Source organism: Hyla sarda, chromosome 1 (genome assembly GCF_029499605.1).
Source record: "Hyla sarda isolate aHylSar1 chromosome 1, aHylSar1.hap1, whole genome shotgun sequence".
Taxonomy (NCBI): Eukaryota; Metazoa; Chordata; class Amphibia; order Anura; family Hylidae; genus Hyla; species Hyla sarda.
Window position 1 is genome coordinate 270,196,599 of NC_079189.1, and position 20,792 is coordinate 270,217,390.

The window sequence follows — 20,792 nt, forward strand, 5'->3', positions numbered from 1 at the left end:
CTGGGGGGAATGTATATGTCATATCATGTGTAGTGTTGAGCAGCATAGGCCATATTCGAATTCGCGATATTTCGCGAATATATGGACGAATATTCATCATATATTTGCATTTGTAATATTCACGTTTATTTTCGCATATGCGATAATTTGCATGAGCGAAAATTTGCATATGCGAAAATTCGTACGTCAGTCTCACACAGTAGTAATAGAGCCTTCTTTACACCACACAAGCTGGAAGCAGAGAGGGATGATCACTGTGATGTGTACTGTGAAAAAAAAACAAAAAAAAAATGAATATTCGTAATTGCAAATAAAATTCGCTTTGTGAATATTCGCGAGCAACACTAATCATATGCCCCCCCCCCCCGCACAGTGCATGTTATACTGTATATGTCCCCCGCACAGCGTATGTTATACTGTATATGTCCCCCACACAGCACACAGCACTGTATTTGTGGTCAGGACTTTGAACCGTGCATGGGCTTACCTGTTACCTCCTGGCAAGGCCACCTGCAAGAAACTAGATTTACCAAGACCTAACACAAAACTCTACTTATAACATAGAACAGCGGTTGGGGTGTGCCTGAAAACCGCGTCGAGGGTCCGCCTATAGAGGGCAAAAATACACCACCAGTTAGCGTAAATTGAGTATCATTTATTTATAATGCCAAAAATTGAAATGCCTCTGCCATTTCCCTTGAGGGATCTGGGACATAAGTGGTATATGCATCAGAACACCACCTCCCCAACTTCTGGATGACATGTACAGGCACCTTGTGCCTGGAGGCCGCCGATGCTGCTCCTATGCGGAATGAGTGACCTGAGAACTCTCTGGGGTTGTGTCCTAAAGTGCCAAGCAGCGTGCGGACATGCGATGTGAAAAGAGAAGTGGTAAGAGCACCCCCCACTGAAAGGCAACAGTGGCGACTCCGGAGGCTTATCATGGAGGAACTCAACCAGTTGTGCCAACACCGCCACCGGGCACCAGTTGTTACCTGAAGGAAAATACTTAACCACCGCCCCCCACCTGAAAGTTTTTGTGACGGACAGTGAAACTTCGAACCAAGAACCCTGCCACCTTAAATGAGCCTTCTGTGGATGTGTCGCTCCCCGCCTGACACATGAAAATTCACCCGGCCGGAGGAAGCCATAGAAGGCTAGATAAATGGCAGATTTGATTATCAGACTGCGCTCGAAGCCAAAGGGGTTATTGGCTAATGCGTCAGACATGGCTCGGAACAGCTCGCCGCTGATTGGTTTCCTGAGAGGTGGCGCTGTGGAGCTACGAGCCACCACCCCTCTGAGCGCAGCCTTGACAGCCTGAGATGATAGGATAGACAGCCTGTCTGGGTGGGATAAAGAAATGAAATGCTGAATGCCCGAAAGGTAAGATTTAATAGTGCTATGAGACAGGTGCAGAGAAGAGTGGCAGAAACCGATGAAAGATAGAATGATAGTGGTGTCGTAAGAAAAGGGGATGCTATGTTGAGACAGATATGACCTAAAGGTGTCGTGTGCTGCATGATAGGCCTTTCTGGTATTGGGGGCTAAGGCGTCCGACATTAACTCCCGGGCCACCTGTGTGTAGTAATTCAGTCCAAGATTAATTGTGCCAGGCAAGGGGGTTGTGTTCCTACTGCGTCTGCTTGCGGAGCCACCTGTGAAAAGAGATGGAAATTAGCCCTGGACAGAGCATCTGCGGCCGTGTTGTCTACCCCCGGTATGTGTCTGGCTACAAAATTGAAGTTGTGTTGTAAGGACACCCAGACTAACCTGCGCATGAAAGACATGACAGTAGTATGCCTGGATCTGCCCTTGTTGACTATGGCAACTGACGCCTGATTGTCACACTGAAACTCCACCGTCTGCCCTGACCACTTGTCAAAAAGTGCCGAAGTGCTGCTGAAGCCTGCCAGAGCCAATACCTGATTGGACCATTGGCCCGCCATCCACCTGCCGCCCCACACTGCACCATAACCGGTGGAAGATAACGCATCAGTGCAGATCTTGGGGGACAACTCGGAGGCTGGCGGGACAAACATAGCGTCCCATTCCATTGTGCCATGTACCTATCCCACATGTTCAGGTCAGCCAGGGCTTGGCAATCTAACCAAACCCTACTGTGTTGTTGAGGGACACCATGCAGCAAAGACAATATTCTGGATACGAACGCTCTGCCCTGCGGAATTGCTCGCATAGCAAATGCCAGCATTCCCAGCAAGCTCTGCAACTCGCCCTTGGTCGTGACCTGGGAGACCGTGTACTTGTGTATAGTGTCTCTGATACGGTTGAGTTTGTCAGTGGGCAAGCTGACTTGCATTGCGACTGAATCTAGGATTACTCCCAGAAAGGTGAGACACTTAGTTGGACCGACCGTTTTCTTGGGAGACACTGGCACCCCAATATCAGTGAACAGTTTCAGCAATCTGACCAACTGGTCCGGCTCTTCCCTTGGCCGACTAAGCAGAAGAAAGTCATCAAAATAATGGATGACCTGGCTGCATCCAGAGACATTAACCAGCAGCCAGTGCAATGCCTGGGCCAGTTGGTCAAACAGCCACGGGCTGCTCTTGCATCCGAAAGTCAACTTGGAAGCAAAATAATATGCACCCTGCAATTTGAGCCCGAACCATTGCCACTGGTCCCTGTGCAACGGCAGCAACTTGAAGGCATCTGTGATATCCGCCTTCGCCATCCAAGTCCCTGGGCCGAGTGCCAAGATGACCTGAATAGCCTGGTCTATGGAAGAATAGTGCATACTAAACTCCTCGGATGGAATGAGAGAGTTGATACTGGGGACAAGTGACCCATGAGGAGCCGACAAGTCAAATATCAGTCTCTTTTTCCCATTGAACTTGCCTGTTACCACCCCTACCGTACTGACCCTCCAAGACCTGAATGGAGAAACTAACAAGGGGCCAATCATATAACCTTTCATTAGCTCAGCATTTATTAATTCAGTGACAACAGCGGGATCGTTTACGGCAGACAGCAGATTGCCACATTCAAATGTGGCCTGCGGCAGTGTGACCATGCCGGCGTGGAAGCCTCTGTCAAAACTATTGATCAACCACTGGACCCAATCTGGGTCCGGGTGATCCGCGAGCAGAGCGGCCAGGACTGGGGTAACACCTGCGTACAACCGAATACATACTTAATGTTAGCTTACAGCTGCAGGTGACTGCCCGTGCAATGTGGCCGAACCCAAGAGTGCTGACCGTAGTGCCAGTGCGACCCAGAGTACCACCCGAATAGTTTGAAACGAGGCCTGACCGTGAGTCTGACCGAGAACGTGTGCATGGCGCGTATAGTCATGAATAACTAAACCGTGAACACCTCCTGACTGCGAGTCAAGATTACAGTGTGCACCGTTTCTAACTAACTAGCGATGGCTCTGAAGATGTGTAAGCAACCACCGCAGGCAAGTGGTCACCCTTGAAGAAGAGTCAAGATCGCAGTGACCACTACCCGTGTAAACGAAATGCTCTGTATGCGTGACAGTAGCAATGATGCCTTGAACCCTATCTGACATGTCGACTCAGATATACAGTGATTCAGGGCCTATGTGTAACAGCAGTGCGTAACATTAACTAGTGTAACAGGAGTATTAAGCATTTGAACTGAAATGACGTGAACCAGCATCTGCTAGCGAAAGTGATGACCACCGTGAAACGTGAATAAATAACATGAACAACCGCCGTACGGTTTGGTACTGACCGTAGCCAAGTTTGCAATGACCAGGAACGTAACGACCACCTAACTGGATACAGACCACCCAATCTGCAAGAGAAACTAACAGGGTTCTAACCATATGGGTTACGCGCCACCTACCACCTCTGACAGATAAGTGCTGGCACCCCCTAGCCCCCCCCCTATGCCTGAAACTACCCCAACCCCACTAATTACTTGACTACCCCAAGCCTCCGACCCGGTACCCTGATATGCATGACCACCCCCCCCCAAACCGAAACCACAGTAATATGGATTATAGTATTATTAACTTACAAGCTGCCCCTTGTCTGCGACAGTGCATGTGTCAGGAAACTGCGGCCTGACACCGGTGCACCATAAGCCAGCCCCTCATTATTGCATGGTACCAATACACTCTATAAGCCTAACACATTTCCTCACACACATTTTTTTTTTCCAGCGCCACCTGCTGACTATCCGTGGAGCTATGCCGCCGGCTCACTGGCATGCTGTGACTCCGCCCGTTCAGAGCCCCGCGTTACACGTGGGTCGCGTCTCCCCGCGCCTGCCATGCCGCTGGATCCAGAGGCCGGGTTCACTGCGGCCAGCCCGGGCACGCGCTGCACCGTCGGACCGCCGCCTACATAACGCACTGGGTGCCGGAGCCTGCCCAATGAGGGGAGCAATTGCAACAGACCAGGGCCCCAGTAAATGAAACCTGCCGGACACCCGGCACTTACCTGCACCACCACACACCTGACCCAGCGTACGCGACGAAAGAACCCCCGCAATTTCGCCAACCCAGCATACGCCCAGAGGGAGGGGCCGATGGCTGTTAAATAGCCAAAGCCTCTCCCACAAATTCAGTCTGATAGGCTTCCCACATGTCCCCCGCACAGCTCCGCTTGTGAGTGATAGCGCTTCAGAGGCATATGTGTATAGAAGCAAAGTGGGGACCAGACATATAGCGTACAGTCATCCTGAGTACAAACACCCCAGCTGCCCCATTGCCTCCCCCATCCCCTGTGTTATAATTACCTGTTCCCGGGGTCTGCGATCCCTCTGGCTCCGGTGCTGTGGCTGTGCACTGCGATGCACATTGACGAGTGACATCCCCAATGCGACATCACCATTAGTGCGCACAGTGACTGCGCCGGAGCTAGAAGAAGTGTAATTATAACACCAGGGTATGGAGGAAACACTCGAGCACTGAACCGGAAGGACTCCTGTGTGGATGAGCGGGTAGGTACCACAGAGAGTTTGTTTATTGGTCAGTATTAACTGACATCATCAGGAGTTGACGATCATGTGGATGATGAGGTGGCACACTATGATTGGAGTTGCCATTAGGGACTACTAACATCATTCTTCATTGGCTATGAGGGTTTAAGATCGGGAGATTTGATTGGACAAGATCAACAATATGATATAAGATATAATATCATTGGTCTAAGTCTGACTAACCCTATTGATGACATCATAAACAGAGGGTATATAAGTTTTGAATGGCATTTACATGCATTTACCTCTGATGAAGCTCCTAGTGAGCGAAACTAGTTAGGGGGCAGTGTCTGTTATAGGTTTTAAAATTTAGTGTTGCCACAGCTATAATACCCCAGCCTGCAGTTGGGTAATTACAAAAGATTAAATGTGTAGATTTATGATGTGAATACGGTCAGTTGTTAACTGACGAACGAGGTGACAGATAAACCTCAGTCCCTATGTACGTATTCTTATCAACACACATCATAATCAGAATACTACTGTGGCAATATAGGATTTTTTAATTGTGTGTCCTTTTATATATAAATTTAATACAGGTTAAGTTTTATCGCGGGGGTTATTTGGCAATTTTGTGTTTGACACTGGTGTTTGACACTTAATGTTTGCCTTCCCTGATAAGGGTATTTTTTGGGGTTTGGTAAAGCTACCAAAGGGGAAGAAAAAAAAAGTGGGTTTTTTTTCATTTTTTTTTTCAGCATCTTTAGATTACACTAACTTGTCATTATAAAGTTATCCACTCAAAATTGATATTATTCAAATAAATGCAATGTAGAATGTATAGGTTTATCACACTGTGTATGGAGGTACTATAAACATACTCAACTTTATACAGTAAATATATATATTTCCTTCAAGTTTTAATGTGATTTTTGTGTTTCAGGAGAGAAGGCTGTCATTCTCTCTATAAGCCCCACCTTTCTTTTCCCACTCCTCAATGTCACTGGTCACCACCCCTTTGAGTTTGGCTTTTTGTTTCCCCCCAGGTTTGGTCAGTCTTCAACATCACTTGAACGTCTAGTATCTGACTGGATTTCTGTGTTACTTTACATCAAGAGACGTACAAGACACATTTAACAATACCGACGTACAACACACTGGTCTCACATTCTCACCAAAAATGTAAATGAAAAAAAGTATACAGAGCTCTCTCAAAAATTGGGAAAATTCACTTTCAATGCACATTGTTTATAATCCAATAAACCATTAGCTGAATTTTAAATGCTTAGGTAATATTTATCAATTAAATAGTGATCACTTTTTTATTTTATTTTTCTTGGCCAAACTTCTCTTGTTACTCTTGTAATATAATCAGACAATTAATCGCATTTCCCGATACACTTCATTTTTTGGCATCCATCCTGTGCAACTGTGAAAACAAAACTTATTTGGAAATTAATGAAATATCATCAAATAGGTTCAGTTAATACGTGGATTTTCATTTGTTCTACACCAATCTAAAAAAAGAATCCATTACAACATAAACGGCTTCACAGAGAAAACATTCACTGGTCATATTCCATACATTCCTGATTCATTAATATACATCACACATATACAACATACTTTATATCATAAGAAACATCCTATGAACATCATCACATAACTACATACACACAGCTTTCCTAGAGACCTACAACACCCATAGCACTAAACACTCCTCCTCATCATCTTCACTTTTACCCCTACCATCAGGAAAAAAAAACACTCCATTCATTCATCTCCATTCATTGATCCAGGGGACCCCTGTGGTCCCCCCTGAAACCTTCAGTACATTCCTGAACTAAGTATTATCACTTTTTACAGTTCCAACAAACTTTTTTGACTCTTCTACATTCTTGTACCATAGTATCACTTACATAAACACACTCACCTTTCCTAATCTTACCTTCCTCTGTGCCTTCTGTAACATACTGTTTCCCATCCTCTTAAACATGCAGTCACCTTTACATTTCCCTTTGCCTTTTAGCTTATAACTGTATATGAATACTGTATATAACACTCAACCATCAGTAAATTCCAAACTTTCAGCTGCCTTAACCCCTTAACGACCAAGGACGTATATTTATGTCCTTAGCCAGCTCCGCAATATAACGCGGGGTCACGCGGTGACCCCGCGTCATATAGGGTCGGTCCTGGCATGTATCTGAAGCTGGGACCCGGGGCTAATAGCGCTCGGCAGCGATCACTGTGCCGCTCGCTATTAACCCTTTAGACGCGGCGTTCAAAGTTGAACGCCGTGTTTAAAACGAAAGTGAAAGCTACCCGGCTGCTCAGTGGGGCTGATCGGGACCACTGCAATGAAAATGCAGTGTCCCGATCAGCTGGGACACGAGCCGAGGTCCTCTTACCTGCCTCCGGCGTGTCCCTTCAGGGATTGATTGCCCCAAGCCTGAGATGCAGGCTTGAGCAATCGACCGCCGATAACGCTGATCACTGCAAAGCTATGGCTTTGCAGGGAACAGTGCTGGCAATCAGTGTGTGCAGTGTTATAGCTCCCTATGGGAGCTATAATGCTGCAAAAAAGTGTTAAAAAAAAGTTAATAAATGTGATTTAACCGTTTCCTTAATAAAAGTTCAAATCACCCCCCTTTTCCCATAAAAAAAACATGTAAATAAAAATAAATATAAACATATGTGGTATCACCGCGTGCGTAAATGTCTGAACTATAAAAATATATAATTAATTAAACCGCACGGTCAATGGCGTACGCACAAAAAAATTCCAAAGTCCAAAATAACATATTTTGGTCGCTTTTTATATCATGAAAAAATGAATAAAAAGCGATCAAAAGTCCGATCAATGTAAAAATGGTACCACTAAAAACATCACATCATGGCGCAAAAAATGAGTCCTCATACCGCCCCATACGCAGAAAAATAAAAAAGTTATAGGGGTCAGAAAATGACAATTTTAAACGTATAAATTTCCGTGCATGTAGTTATGATTTTTTCTAGAAGTACGACAAAACCAAATCGATATAAGTAGGGTATCATTTTAATCGTAATGGACCTACAGAATAAAGATTAGGTGTCATTTTTAATGAAAAATGTACTGCATAGAAACGGAAGCCCCAAAAGTTACAAAATGGCGTTTTTTCTTCAATTTTGTCGCACAATGATTTTTTTTTTCCGTTTCGCTGTAGATTTTTGGGTAAAATGACTGATGTCACTGCAAAGTAGAATTGGTGGGGCAAAAAATAAGCCATCATATGGATTTTTACGTGCAAAATTGAAAGGGTTATGATTTTTAAAAGATGAGGAGGAAAAAACGAAAATGCAAAAACCCTCAGTCCTTAAGGTGTTAATATCCACATGCTTCTCCATCAAAACGTTGAGTCTCTATTTTGTTTCTCTCTCTAATCCTATCAAGCTTCTTACAACAATCCACTCCTACCTCACCTGTCTCACCACCATCAACTCCCGAACCAAACCCACCAACTTCCTCAACACAATTCACACAGCCATTTGTCCACTCAAACTACCATATCCAAAGCCACCAAGGAACATTCTTTAGGAAACAATGAGACAATCAATCCTACTCAACAACTAAGTTTACAGCACAGACACAGTTTTGAACAAACTTCTATACACTTCCCATCTTTGCACACTCATACATCATTCCCTTGGCACAACTCAGTCACCCATTTCTTCATAGATAAAACATTAGGGCTCAATTAACTGACACATTTAATTACAGTTCTACCTTTTCATCTAAGTCTGGCTTTGATAGATGTGCACAGTTTGCAAAGTAAAAAAATTTTTGGGAGTAGTGAGGACCGTGTTATTACCCTATGATCTCTCAGAGGATCGGGCATACAAAAATTGGTACTCAGCACAAACAACAAGGTGCGTGTGCGTACAACCAAAATTTGTTTCCTGATACTACTCAAATTTATCTTCTGGTACAAAAAGATACTGGACTGGAACAATACAAAAGATATCAAATAACTCTGATACAGCACAAAAGCTACCAGCAGTACAATAAACACAAAAGATATCCTCTGATACAGCAAGATACTGGACTGGTACAATACAAAGAATATCAGATAACTCTGCTACAACACAAAAGCTACCAGCAGTACGATAAACACAAAAGATACTTTACTGATAAAATACAAAAGATATCAGAGTTAGCTTTAACTCTGATACAGCACAAAAGCTATCAGAAGTACAGGAATACAAAAGATATCAGGGATACAAACCACACAGAAGATACCAGAGATACAAAACATAAAATCTTCGGCACTTTTATCTCCCTTGACCGTATCCACTGAGTAGATCTGGTTCTCTCACAACTTCTCCCGATTTGCTAAACTGTAGACTTGGATTTAACCCCTTAAATGGGCACTGTCATGAAATAAAAAAATTGATATGTTGTAGTACTTAACCTCCCTGGCGGTATGATTCTGTCTGGAAATTTGTACCAAAAGCGGTACAATTTTTTCCATTGAATTTCACATCTCCCCCCCACCCATTTCACATCTCCACCGTCACATTCCCCTTCCCTTGTCACATTCCCCCCCCTTATCACATTCTCCTCCCCCTTGTCACATCCCCCCTTGTCACATTCTCCCCCCTCCTTGTCACATTCTTCCCCCTTGTCACATTCTCCCCCCATTCATGTTACATTCCCCTCCCCCTGTCACATCCCCCCTTGTCATATTCTTCCCACCTTCTCACATCCCCCCCTTCATGTCACATTCCCCTCCCCCTTGTCACATTCCCCCCTCTGTCACATTCTTCCCTCTTGTCACATTCCCCCCTCTGTCACATTCTTCCCTCTTGTCACATTCCCCCCTCTGTCACATTCCTCCCTCTGTCACATTCCCCCCTTTGACACATTCCGCCCTGTCACATTCATCCCCCCTTCTCACCTTGTCCTGCAGCAGCATACACTAGGTTTGCCGGGCAGATTTCAAACCTAGTGTATTTGCTGCAGAACACGCCCTTTCCCCTTCAGCCAATCACTGGCTTTACACCACTGCGGCCTGTGATTGGCTGAAAAGGGAAAGGTCCTGCAAGATGAATAAAGAAGAGAGCAGGGACTGGAACGCACGGAGGGGAACGGCATCTGCATGGACTGGGACTAGGTGAGCAGTTTTTTTTATTTTACTCCTTTTTTTTATTTTACTCCTTTTTCCTTTCACACTTAGCTCAGTGTTTTTCTAACAGGGTGCCTCCAGCTCTTGTGAAACTACTACTCCCAGCATGCCCGGACAGCCTTTGGGCATGCTGAGAGTTGTAGTTTTGCAACAGCTGGAGGCCCCCTGGTAGGGAAACACTGACTTTTAGTATTTTTCTTTACCTGCTCTGGCCGGCCCCCACAGATAATCGCATGTTTTCCCAGGGGCCGCATCACTATATCGCACTATTTTGCGATATATCATGCGCCCGGCCGGCAACTCTGCAATTCTACCCCGAGCGTGACTCGGGGTTACCGATCCTGGCAGGGAAAATTAACCCCGAGTCATGCTCAGGATTACCGCTCAGGAGGTTAAGTACTACAACATATCTCTAATATACTTTAATTAAAAAAGTGATTTTAACCCCTTAAGGACCAGGGACGTACTGGTACGTCCTTGGTCCTGCTCCCGTGATATAATGTGGGGTTACACGGTAACCCCGCATCATATCACGGCGGGCCCGGCGTCATAGTGAAGCTAATAGTGAAGGCTAAAAGCAAAAGTGAAAGCTGTCGGTTAACTCAGTGGGCTGTTCGGGATAGCCGCGGCGAAATTACGGCATCCCGAACAGCTTACAGGACAGCGGGAGGGCCCCTACCTGCCTCCTCGCTGTCCGATCGCCGAATAACTGCTCAGTGCCTGAGATCCAGGCATGAGCAGTCATGCGGCAGAATCATCGATCACTGGTTTCCTATGAGAAACCAGTGATCAATGATAAAGATCAGTGTGTGCAGTGTTATAGGTCCCTATGGGAGCTATAACACTGCAAAAAAAAAGTGAATGAATATAATTTAACCCCTCCCCTATTAAAAGTTTGAATCACCCCCCTTTTCCCATAAAAAAAACACAGTGTAAATAAAAATAAAAAGAAACATATATGGTATCGCCGAGTGCAGAAATGTCCGAATTCTAAAAATATATCCTTAATTAAACCACACGGTCAATGGCGTGCACGCAAAAAAATTCCAAAGTCCAAAATAGTGCATTTTTGGTCACTTTTTATATCATGAAAAAATGAATGAAAAGCGATCAATAAGTCCTATCAATGCAAAAATGGTACCGTTAAAAACTTCAGATCACGGCGCAAAAAATGAGCCCTCATATTGCCCCATACACGGAAAAATAAAAAAGTTATAGGGGTCAGAAGATGACAATTTTAAACGTATTAATTTTCCTGCATGTAGTTATGATTTTTTCCAGAAGTCCGACAAAATCAAACCTATATAAGTAGGGTATCATTTTAATCGTATGGACCTACATAATAAAGAGAAGGTGTCATTTTCACCGAAAAATTTACTACGTAGAAACGGAAGCCCCCAAAATTACAAAACAGCGTTTTTTTTTTTTCAATTTTGTCGCACAATGATTTTTTTTTCCGTTTCACCGTAGATTTTTGGGCAAAATGACTGACGTCATTACAAAGTAGAATTGGTGGCACAAAAAATAAGCAATCATATGGATTTTTAGGTGCAAAATTGAAAGATTTTTTAAAGGCAAGGAGCAAAAAACGAAAATGCAAAAACGGAAAAACCCCCGGTCCTTAAGGGGTTAAACCAGTTTAAAATCACTTTTAAATTCGGCCACTAGGGGTCGCCCTCCTAGTGGCCAAATGCATTCGGCAGTGACGTCACTACAGAATTTCGACTCATTTCAGCCTGGCAAATGAGTCGAAATTCAGTCACTGCGGTGCTCGCTCCCGCCTGTCAATCAAACAGGTGAGAGCGAGCACGCTGATAGCTGAGGCTGCACGCATTGGCCAGCTCCACTGGACTCGCGCGTGGCCCCGCCCGCCCCGTTACCCTGTCCGGAGGCAGCGTGTGCACTCATTGCTGTGCTGATCCTCCAGATGGGTAAGTCTGATCTGAGGTCTTATAATACTTTATACAACTCCCAGCTCCCAGGGAGTTGCAGTTTTGCAGCAGCTGGAGGCACCCTGATTACACATGAGTGTTTCTCAAACAGTGTGCCTCCAGCTGCTGAAAAACTACAAAAGCAAGCATGCCCTGACAGCTGTATGGGCATACTGGAAGTTGTAGTTTTTCAATGTGCACGGCAGGCCGTCGATGCTCCTCTACTCCTCCTCCCTGGATAGCACATGCACAGGTAAACAGGGAGGAGAAGACCCCGGAGCTGCCTGCCGTGCTATTGGCAGATCATCTATGCGCGCTCCCGACAGGAGCGCTGCATAGACGACGTGAGGGCGGAAGCAATCGCCCAGGAAGGCGTCAGTGACGTCGCGCCTGTTGGGAAGCGCTGCTTCCTGCCCTACTTTATAGAGCAGATTTAGAACCACTAAATCTGCTCTATTAAATCGATTTAAAAAATGTTTGAAGCCAGGTAGGGGGTTAGGGCTAGATTACTACTAGGTAGGGACATATTAGATTATATAGTACTTGGTGGGAGCTACCCTTTAAGGACCAAGCCCATTTATACCTTAAGGACCCGGCCATTTTTTGCACATCTGATCACTGTCACTTTAAGCATTAATAACTCTGGGATGCTTTTACCTTTCATTCGGATTCCGAGATAGTTTTTTTGTGACATATTCTACTTTATGGTAGTGGTAAATTTTTGCCGATACTTGAATAACTTCTTGGTGAAAAATTCCAAAATTTGATGAAAAAATAGAAAATGTACCCATTTTTCTAGCTTTGAAGCTCTCTGCTTGTAAGGAAAACAGACATTCCAAATAAATTGTATTTTGATTCACATATATAATATGTCTACTTTATATTTTCATCATGTAAAAAGACAAGAAGTGCTCCATAGTGCATTAAAAGGGTAATATAACTAAGCCGATATTATCGGATGCGCTTACCCAATAGGTTGTGCAAAGTCAGGCACAACACTGTAAAAGGTATTCCACAATGCAGCCAGTCCCACCACGGTGTAGCAAATGTAGCAAAAACCTCCAAACTCCACAAGGACTTGAATTGGCGCAGAATGGATGAGGAACAAGAAGATCACGAGGCGATTTATTTGGAACAACGCGTTTCGACGCCAGGACAGGCGTCTTTTTCAAGTTCACAACATCTAATGGTCACATAGACATATTTATACAAGCTTAAAACACAACTCAATTAACTTACGGCGTGTGAATCCTCCAGACACGTTGGACCGGAAGTTGTCATCAGGGTCATGGAGCGTCAGAGGAAACACAAGATCCGGGTCACGGCGTATCAGAGGAAACACAAGATGAACGGACCGGAATGCATCAAAACAATAAGTATCAATATATACATTAAAAATCATAAACTTAGAGGTCTACAGTGCATAGAAAGACATAAAACAAGCAATAAAACCTAAATGTATCAATTATGTTACATTTTCGATCGTCTCGTTTAAACCATCAGGATGAAGGCATTTCAGTTTAAATATCCAGTAGGATTCCTTATTGATCAGTTTGCGAAAGCGATCTCTCTGATCTTCAGGGATCTCATCAATAATGATAAGTTTTAGAAGTTCCGGATTATTATTGTGTTTCAATGCAAAATGTCGGGATACACTATGCAGTGGATATCCCTTCCTGATGTTAAAGCGAGATGCGTTCATGCGGGACCGCACCGTCTGAACGGCCCACATACTGTAATTGACACGGGCACTCTAATAGGTAAACCGCATAGTTTGTATCGCAGTTATAATTGCGTTTAACCCCTTAAGGACCCCCCCCCCGGGGTCCGTTTTCCGTTTTTGCATTTTAATATTTTGCTCCTTGCCTTTAAAAAATCATAACTCTTTCAATTTTGCACCTAAAAATCCATATTATGGCTTATTTTTTGCACCACCAATTCTACTTTGTAATGACATCAGTCATAGTGCCCAAAAATCTACGGTCCAATGGAAAAAAAAATCATTGTGAGACAAAATTGAAAAAAACAACACAATTGGGGGCTTCCGTTTCTACGTAGTACATTTTTCGGTAAAAATGACACCTGATATTTATTCTGTAGGTCCATACGGTTAAAATGATACCCTACTTGTATAGGTTTGATTTTGTCGTACTTCTGGAAAAAATCATAACTTCATGCAGGAAAATTTATATATTTAAAATTGTAATTTCTGACCCCTATAACTTTTTTATTTTTCTGTGTATGGGGCGGTATGAGGGCTCATTTTTTGCGCCGTGATCTGAAGTTTTTAACGATACAATTTTTGCATTGATAGGACTTATTGATGGAATTTTTTTGCGTGCACGCCATTGACCGTGCGGTTTAATTAAGGATATATTTTTAGAATTCGGACATTTCTGCACTCGGCGATACCATATATGTTTATTTTTATTTACACTGTGTTTTTTTTATGGGAAAAGGGGGATGATTCAAACTTTTAATAGGGGAGGTGTTAAATGCTGTTCATTCACTTTTTTTTTCACCTTTTTTTGCAGTGTTATAGCTCCCATAGGGACCTATAACACTGCACACACTGATCTTTATCATTAATCACTGGTTTCTCATAAGAAACCAGTGATCGATGATTCTGGCGCTTGATTGCTCATGCCTGAATCTCATTTTGCAGTGTTATAGCTCCCATAGGGACCTATAACACTGCACACACTGATCTTTATCATTAATCACTGGTTTCTCATAAGAAACCAGTGATCGATGATTCTGCCGCTTGACTGCTCATGCCTGTATCTCAGGCACTGAGCAGTCATTCGGCGATAGGACAGCGAGGAGGCAGGTAGGGATCCTCCGGCTGTCCTGTAAGCTGTTCGGGATGCCGCGATTTCGCCGTGGCTATCCCGAACAGCCCACTGAGCTAACCGGCATGCTTTCGGTTTCACTTTAGACGCGGCGTTCAACTTTGAACGCCGTGTCTAAAGGGTTAATAGCGCGCTGCACAGCGATCAATGCCGCGCGCTATTAGCCACAGGTCCGACGCCGTGGCCCCGCGTTATAGATCGGGAGTGGACACATGACGTTCCAGTACGTCATGTGTCCTTAACCCCTTCAGGACAGAGCCCATTTTGGCCTTAAGGACCGGAGCGTTTTTTGCACATCTGACCACTGTCACTTTAAACATTAATAACTCTGGGATGCTTTTAGTTATCATTCTGATTCCGAGATTGTTTTTTCGTGACATATTCTACTTTAACATAGTGGTAAATTTTTGTCGATACTTGCATCATTTCTTGGTGAAAAATCCGTAAATTTGATGAAAAATTTGAAAATTTAGCATTTTTCTAACTTTGAAGCTCTCTGCTTGTAAGGAAAATGGATATTATGAATACATTTTTTTTTGGTTCACATATACAATATGTCTACTTTATGTTTGCATCATAAAATTGATGAGTTTTTACTTTTGGGAGACACCAGAGGGCTTCAACGGTCAGCAGCAACTTTCCGATTTTTCACAAAATTTTCAAACTCAGTATTTTTCAGGGACCAGTTCAGGTTTGAAGTGGATTTGAAAAACTACACCCCCCAAAGTATTCAAAATGACATTCAGTAAGTGTTTTAACCCTTTAGGTGTTTCACACGAATAGCAGCAAAGTGAAGGAGAAAATTCACAATCTTCATTTTTACACTTACATGTTCTTGTAGACCCAATTTTTGAATTTTTACAAGGGGTAAAAGGACAAAATTTTTACTTGTATTTGTAGCCCAATTTCTCTCGAGTATGGAAATACCTCATATGTCTATGTAAAGTGTTCGGCGGGCGCAGTAGAGGGCTCAGAAGGGAAGGAGCGACAAGGGGATTTTGGAGAGTACGTTTTTCTGAAATGGTTTTTGGGGGGCATGTCACCTTTAGGAAGCCCTTATGGTGCCAGAACAGCAAAAAAAAAAAACACATGGCATACCATTTTGGAAACTAGACCCCTCGGGGAATGTAACATGGGATAAAGTGAACCTTAATACCCCACAGGTGTTTCACGACTTTTGCAAATGTAAAAAAAAAATTTTTTTTTACCTAAAATGCTTGTTTTTCCAAAAAAGTTTAATTTTTAAAAAGGGTAATAGCAGAAAATACCCCTAAAAATTTGAAGCCCAATTTCTCCTGATTCAGAAAACACCCCATATGGGGGTGAAAAGTGCTCTGCTGGCGCACTACAGGTCTCGGAAGAGAAGGAGTCACATTTGGCTTTTTGAAAGCAAATTTTGCTCTGGGGGCATGCCGCATTTAGGAAGCCCCTATGGTGCCAGGACAGCAAAAAAAAAACCACATGGCATATCATTTTGGAAACTAGACCCCTCGGGGAACGTAACAAGGGGTTAAGTGAACCTTTATACCCCACAGGTGTTTCATGACTTTTGCATATGTAAAAAAAAAATTTTTTTTTTACCTAAAATGCTTGTTTTCCCAAAATTTTTTAATTTTTAAAAAGGGTAAAAGCAGAAAAAAACCCCCAAAATTTGTAACACAATTTCTCCCGAGTACGGCGATACCCCATATGTGGCCCTAAACTGTTGCCTTGAAATACGACAGGGCTCCAAAGTGAGAGCGCCATGCGCATTTGAGGCCTAAATTAGGGACTTGCATAGGGGTGGGCAGAGGGGAATTCTACGCCAGTGAGTCCCAAACAGGGTGCCTCCAGCTGTTGCAAAACTCCCAGCATGCCTGGACAGTCAACGGCTTTCCGACAATACTGGGAGTTGTTTTGCAACAGCTGGAGGCTCCGTTCTGGAAACAGTGGCGTACCAGACGTTTTTTTTTTTTTTTTAAACAGTAGAATTTTATTGAAGGTTTTCCAATGAAAAAGGTACAAAAGTACAAAAATATGCTCACACATGAAGGCACGTGTCTGTGTCATACACACAGGGTAGGGTAAGAATTACGTGTATCAATAACAGAAAGAACAATTTTGAGTATACTCAATAGAAGCTACCTATTATGGGTAGTACGGGGCTACCCTTGCAGGTTCGTGACTGAGTAGGTTTGAAGGAGCACTATAAAGAGGGGGCAAAAGGAAAGGAAGAAGGACGGGGAGAAGGATGGACACAGAGAAGGAGGAGAGGACAAGAAAGAACAAGGAACAAACGGATAGAAAAGAGAAGGCTTACCTCTCGACAGGGTGCACAGGCTAAGACTCTCCAGCATGACATGTCAACATCAGGCAGTCGTTAGATAGTGTAAGGGAGGAGGGCGCGAACACCTCTCAAGTCGGGATGGGACATGGGGGATCTGGGGATTCCAGATTGATAGATCTATATTCAGGGGAGGACATGAAAGAGATCCAGGGGCCCCAGATCAGGTGGTGTTTGTCCATTGAATGTCTGGAATCCGCTATTAGTTCCTCCATCCTATGGAGATGGGAGAGTTCCCGTAGCCACGATGAGAAAGAGGGTGGGGAAGTGGATTTCCACAGCCTAGGGATGACCGTCCTAGCTGCTAGCAACATAAATCTAGCTAGATGAGCGGGCCACTTTGGGAGAAGGGGGGGAAGGACGGATAGTAACAAGGGTCCCGGGTCCATATCCAATCTTATGGATGTTAATCTATGGATTACATCCAACACTTGGGTCCAAAAGGAGCAAAGCTTAGGGCACTTCAGCCACACGTGGGTCATGGTGCCCCCTGATTCCCCACACCTCCAGCATACGTCGGGGTTCCCCGGGAAGAGCTTGGATAATAGAGCCGGGACCCGATACCATCTGGTCAGGATTTTGAAGTTGGTTTCCTGAGCCCTACAGGAGGTGGAAACTTTGTGGCAGTAGTGTAGGGCCCTCTTCCATTCCTCGTCCGAGAATTCCGTCATCAGCTCTCGCTCCCAGCCTCTCCTGTATGGCAGAGGATCCTTACAGAGTTCATCAAGGATAAGGGAGTAAATACAACTAATCGGGCGGGACGGTCGAGAGCTAGATGAGCACAACTTCTCGAACGGGAGCAGGGGGCGGTGGAGCTGTAGCTTATGTCGATGTTTCAAGTAAAAGTGTCTCAGTTGGGTGTACTGAAAGGAATGCAGAAAAGTGGGGGGCGTATCACCTAGTAGATCTTCCAAAGGCCTCAAAGCGTTATGAGTCAGGAGAGTGAGGAAGGAAGGCGAGGAATGTTTCGCCAGGCCTAGGAATGAAGAAGTGGAGGAGGTAGCGGGGAATAGCGGGTTGTCGAACACCGGAGTCAACGGGCCATCTGGGGTAAACAATCGAGATGTAGACAGATATGTGCGTCATGTCTGAGCCATCGTGGCCAATACTGGGGGTATTTCGGATAAGGTAGAGGAGAAACGCGGTGTGGAGGGGCGCCACATGAATGTTTTAGGGTCCAGAGAACAGGAGTCACGCTCCAGAGATATCCAGAGTTTGACTGGTGATGAGGCGTGGCAATCGAGTACTCTAGTGAGGACTGAGGCCAGGTGGTAAGCAAGACAGTCCGGAAGGCCTAAGCCTCCCTCAGACTTGCGTCTAGACAGTATTTTGCGGGCCAGTCTCGGGGGCGTTTATGAATCCACACAAAGCCAGTTAGGAGCGCAGTAAGTCCCCCAAAAAAGGACCTGGGCAGAAGAGCCGGTACAGTAGAGAATAAGTAGAGCAGTCGAGGGAGAACGTTCATTTTCAGAACGTTAATTCTGCCCAGCCAGGAGAAGTCCCTGCGCTCCCACCTAGCCAAGTCGGATCTCAATAGTTGTAGTAGAGGTGGGTAATTAAATGTATAAGTGTCGGCTAGGTTAGAGGGGACCTGTATTCCCAGGTATGTGATCGATCTATTGCACCATTTAAAAGGGAAGGAAGCGCGGAGTTAGATGATTACATGGGTGGGAAGGGTGATATTAAGGGCTTCACTCTTAGACGGATTTATCTTGTAATTACTGTATTGTGAGTATGTGCGTATGATGGAGAGAAGAGAGGGGAGGGTAGTGATAGGGGAAGAAAGGAAAAGCAAAATGTCGTCCGCAAAAGCTGAGCATTTGTAATGGCACGAGGCGGTCTGTAAGCCCCTAATATTGCCGTTATCCCGGATCGCGTTGAGTAGATGCTCCATGCAAAGCACGTAGAGGGTTGGGGATAGGGGATAGCCTTGCCTCGTACCATTACGAATGTGAAACGGAGAAGATAACTGACCATTGACACGGACCTGTGCCTGGGGGTTGGAGTAGAGTGCCATGATTCGAGCCTTCATCACAGGACCAAGACCTATTTGGGACAGAGTAGCATCCAAGAAGTTCCAGTCCACCCGATCAAAGGCCTTCTCGGCATCTAGGGACAGTAGAAAGAGAGGACTAGCATGTTTACGAGCATAGTAGATGGTGGAGAAAGCCCTCAAGGTGTTGTCCCTAGCCTCCCTCCCACGAATAAACCCGACTTGATCCGGGTGGACAAGAGACTCCATATGAGTCGCTAGTCTGTTAGCCATTAATTTCGCAAAAAGCGTGGTGTCCACATTCAAAAGTGAGATGGGACGATAATTCTGGCAAAGAGTATGGTCTTTACCCTCTTTAGGGATCACTGTGATGAAGGCTCTCAAAAAGGAGGGAGGAATTGGTGTAGAATCAGGAATGGAGTTAAAGGCCGTGAGGAGTGTAGGCGACAGTTCTGTCCGGAGGGACTTATAAAACCTGGCTGTGTACCCATCCGGGCCCGGAGATTTGCCCGCTGGTAGGCCAGATATCGCCAGGTCTAGTTCCTCCGGGGAGAACGGGGATTCAAGGGAGGAGATGGTGTCTGGTGAGAGAGTGGGTAAGGCCGTGGAGTAGATATACTGTTGCAGTGATGTGTGCACAAGGGGGGAGGGGGGTGTAGTGGTAGGTCTTGGCAAATTATATAAGTCCGAGTAGTACTGTCTAAAGGCAGATAAGATGTCTGGTGTCAGGTGAGAGAGTTTATCAGAAGAGTTTTTAATGGAGGGGACAAAAAGTGAGGACCTTTTCTCCCTTAAAGCCCTCGCTAAGAGCTTACCTGACTTGTTGCCCCATTCATAAAAGAATCGACCCGTTAGTTGCTTATAATATCTATGCTTTAAGTTCAGCACTGACAGAAGTTCCTGGCGGACTCGGATCAAGTCTCTGAATGTCTGTTCTAGCAGAGTGCGTTTATGTAAGGTTTCTAGCGCAGCAAGTTCGGCGTAAAGAGAGGCAAGTTTAGTCGAGTTCTCTCTTTAGCCGAGCCCCATGCCTGACTAGTACGCCGCGTAAAACACATTTTAGGGCTTCCCATTTAATAAGTGGTGGGGAATCATCATTCACATGGTCAGCCTGAAAGTTAGCAATTGAGAGTTTGAGCTCTTGGGAACACAATGTGTCCAGCAGAAGAGTCTCGTTCAGGCGCCAGGTAGCATGAGGCTTGGAAAGAGAGGGTAACTGGAATGAAAAGAATGTAGGAGCATGGTCAGAGAAAGTTATAGAACCAATAGAGGCTGAAGTGACATGGGGTAGTACGTGGTGTGAGCAAAAAGTATAATCAATACGACTATAAGTTTGTCGTGGGTGGGAGAAAAAGGTGAAGTCACGGCCTTGCGGGTGTCGGGTACGCCATGCATCGCTAAGTTGCAAGGAGTGGAGTTTTTTGCGGATGGCGCGTAGGTGTCGATAGGACAGGTAAGAGTGACCTGTGGAAGTGTCGGCTAGCGGATTCAGGGGGATGTTAAAATCTCCGCAGAGGATGATATGTCCAACTGCAAAGGATGATAGGGTGTCAAGCGTAGTGCACAGAAAGGAAGCTTGGCCCTGGTTGGGGGCATATATGGAGGCTATAGTGAACT

At 44.8% G+C, this 20,792-nt stretch overlaps 2 protein-coding genes across 3 annotated transcripts in view; both read left to right on the top strand.

Moving 5' to 3' along the window:
• The window catches only part of UBXN6 (UBX domain protein 6), a 237,788-nt gene extending 230,556 nt beyond the window's left edge, over window positions 1–7,232 (top strand). The window contains exon 11 of the mRNA XM_056572270.1: window positions 5,958–7,232. Within this exon, the coding sequence (XP_056428245.1) occupies window positions 5,958–5,984 (27 nt within the window). The 3' untranslated portion in view covers window positions 5,985–7,232. The remainder of the gene's footprint in view (window positions 1–5,957) is intronic.
• LOC130368515 (zinc finger MYM-type protein 1-like) overlaps window positions 1–20,792 on the top strand; it is a 352,083-nt gene that overhangs the window by 28,414 nt on the left and 302,877 nt on the right. The window lies entirely within an intron of this gene.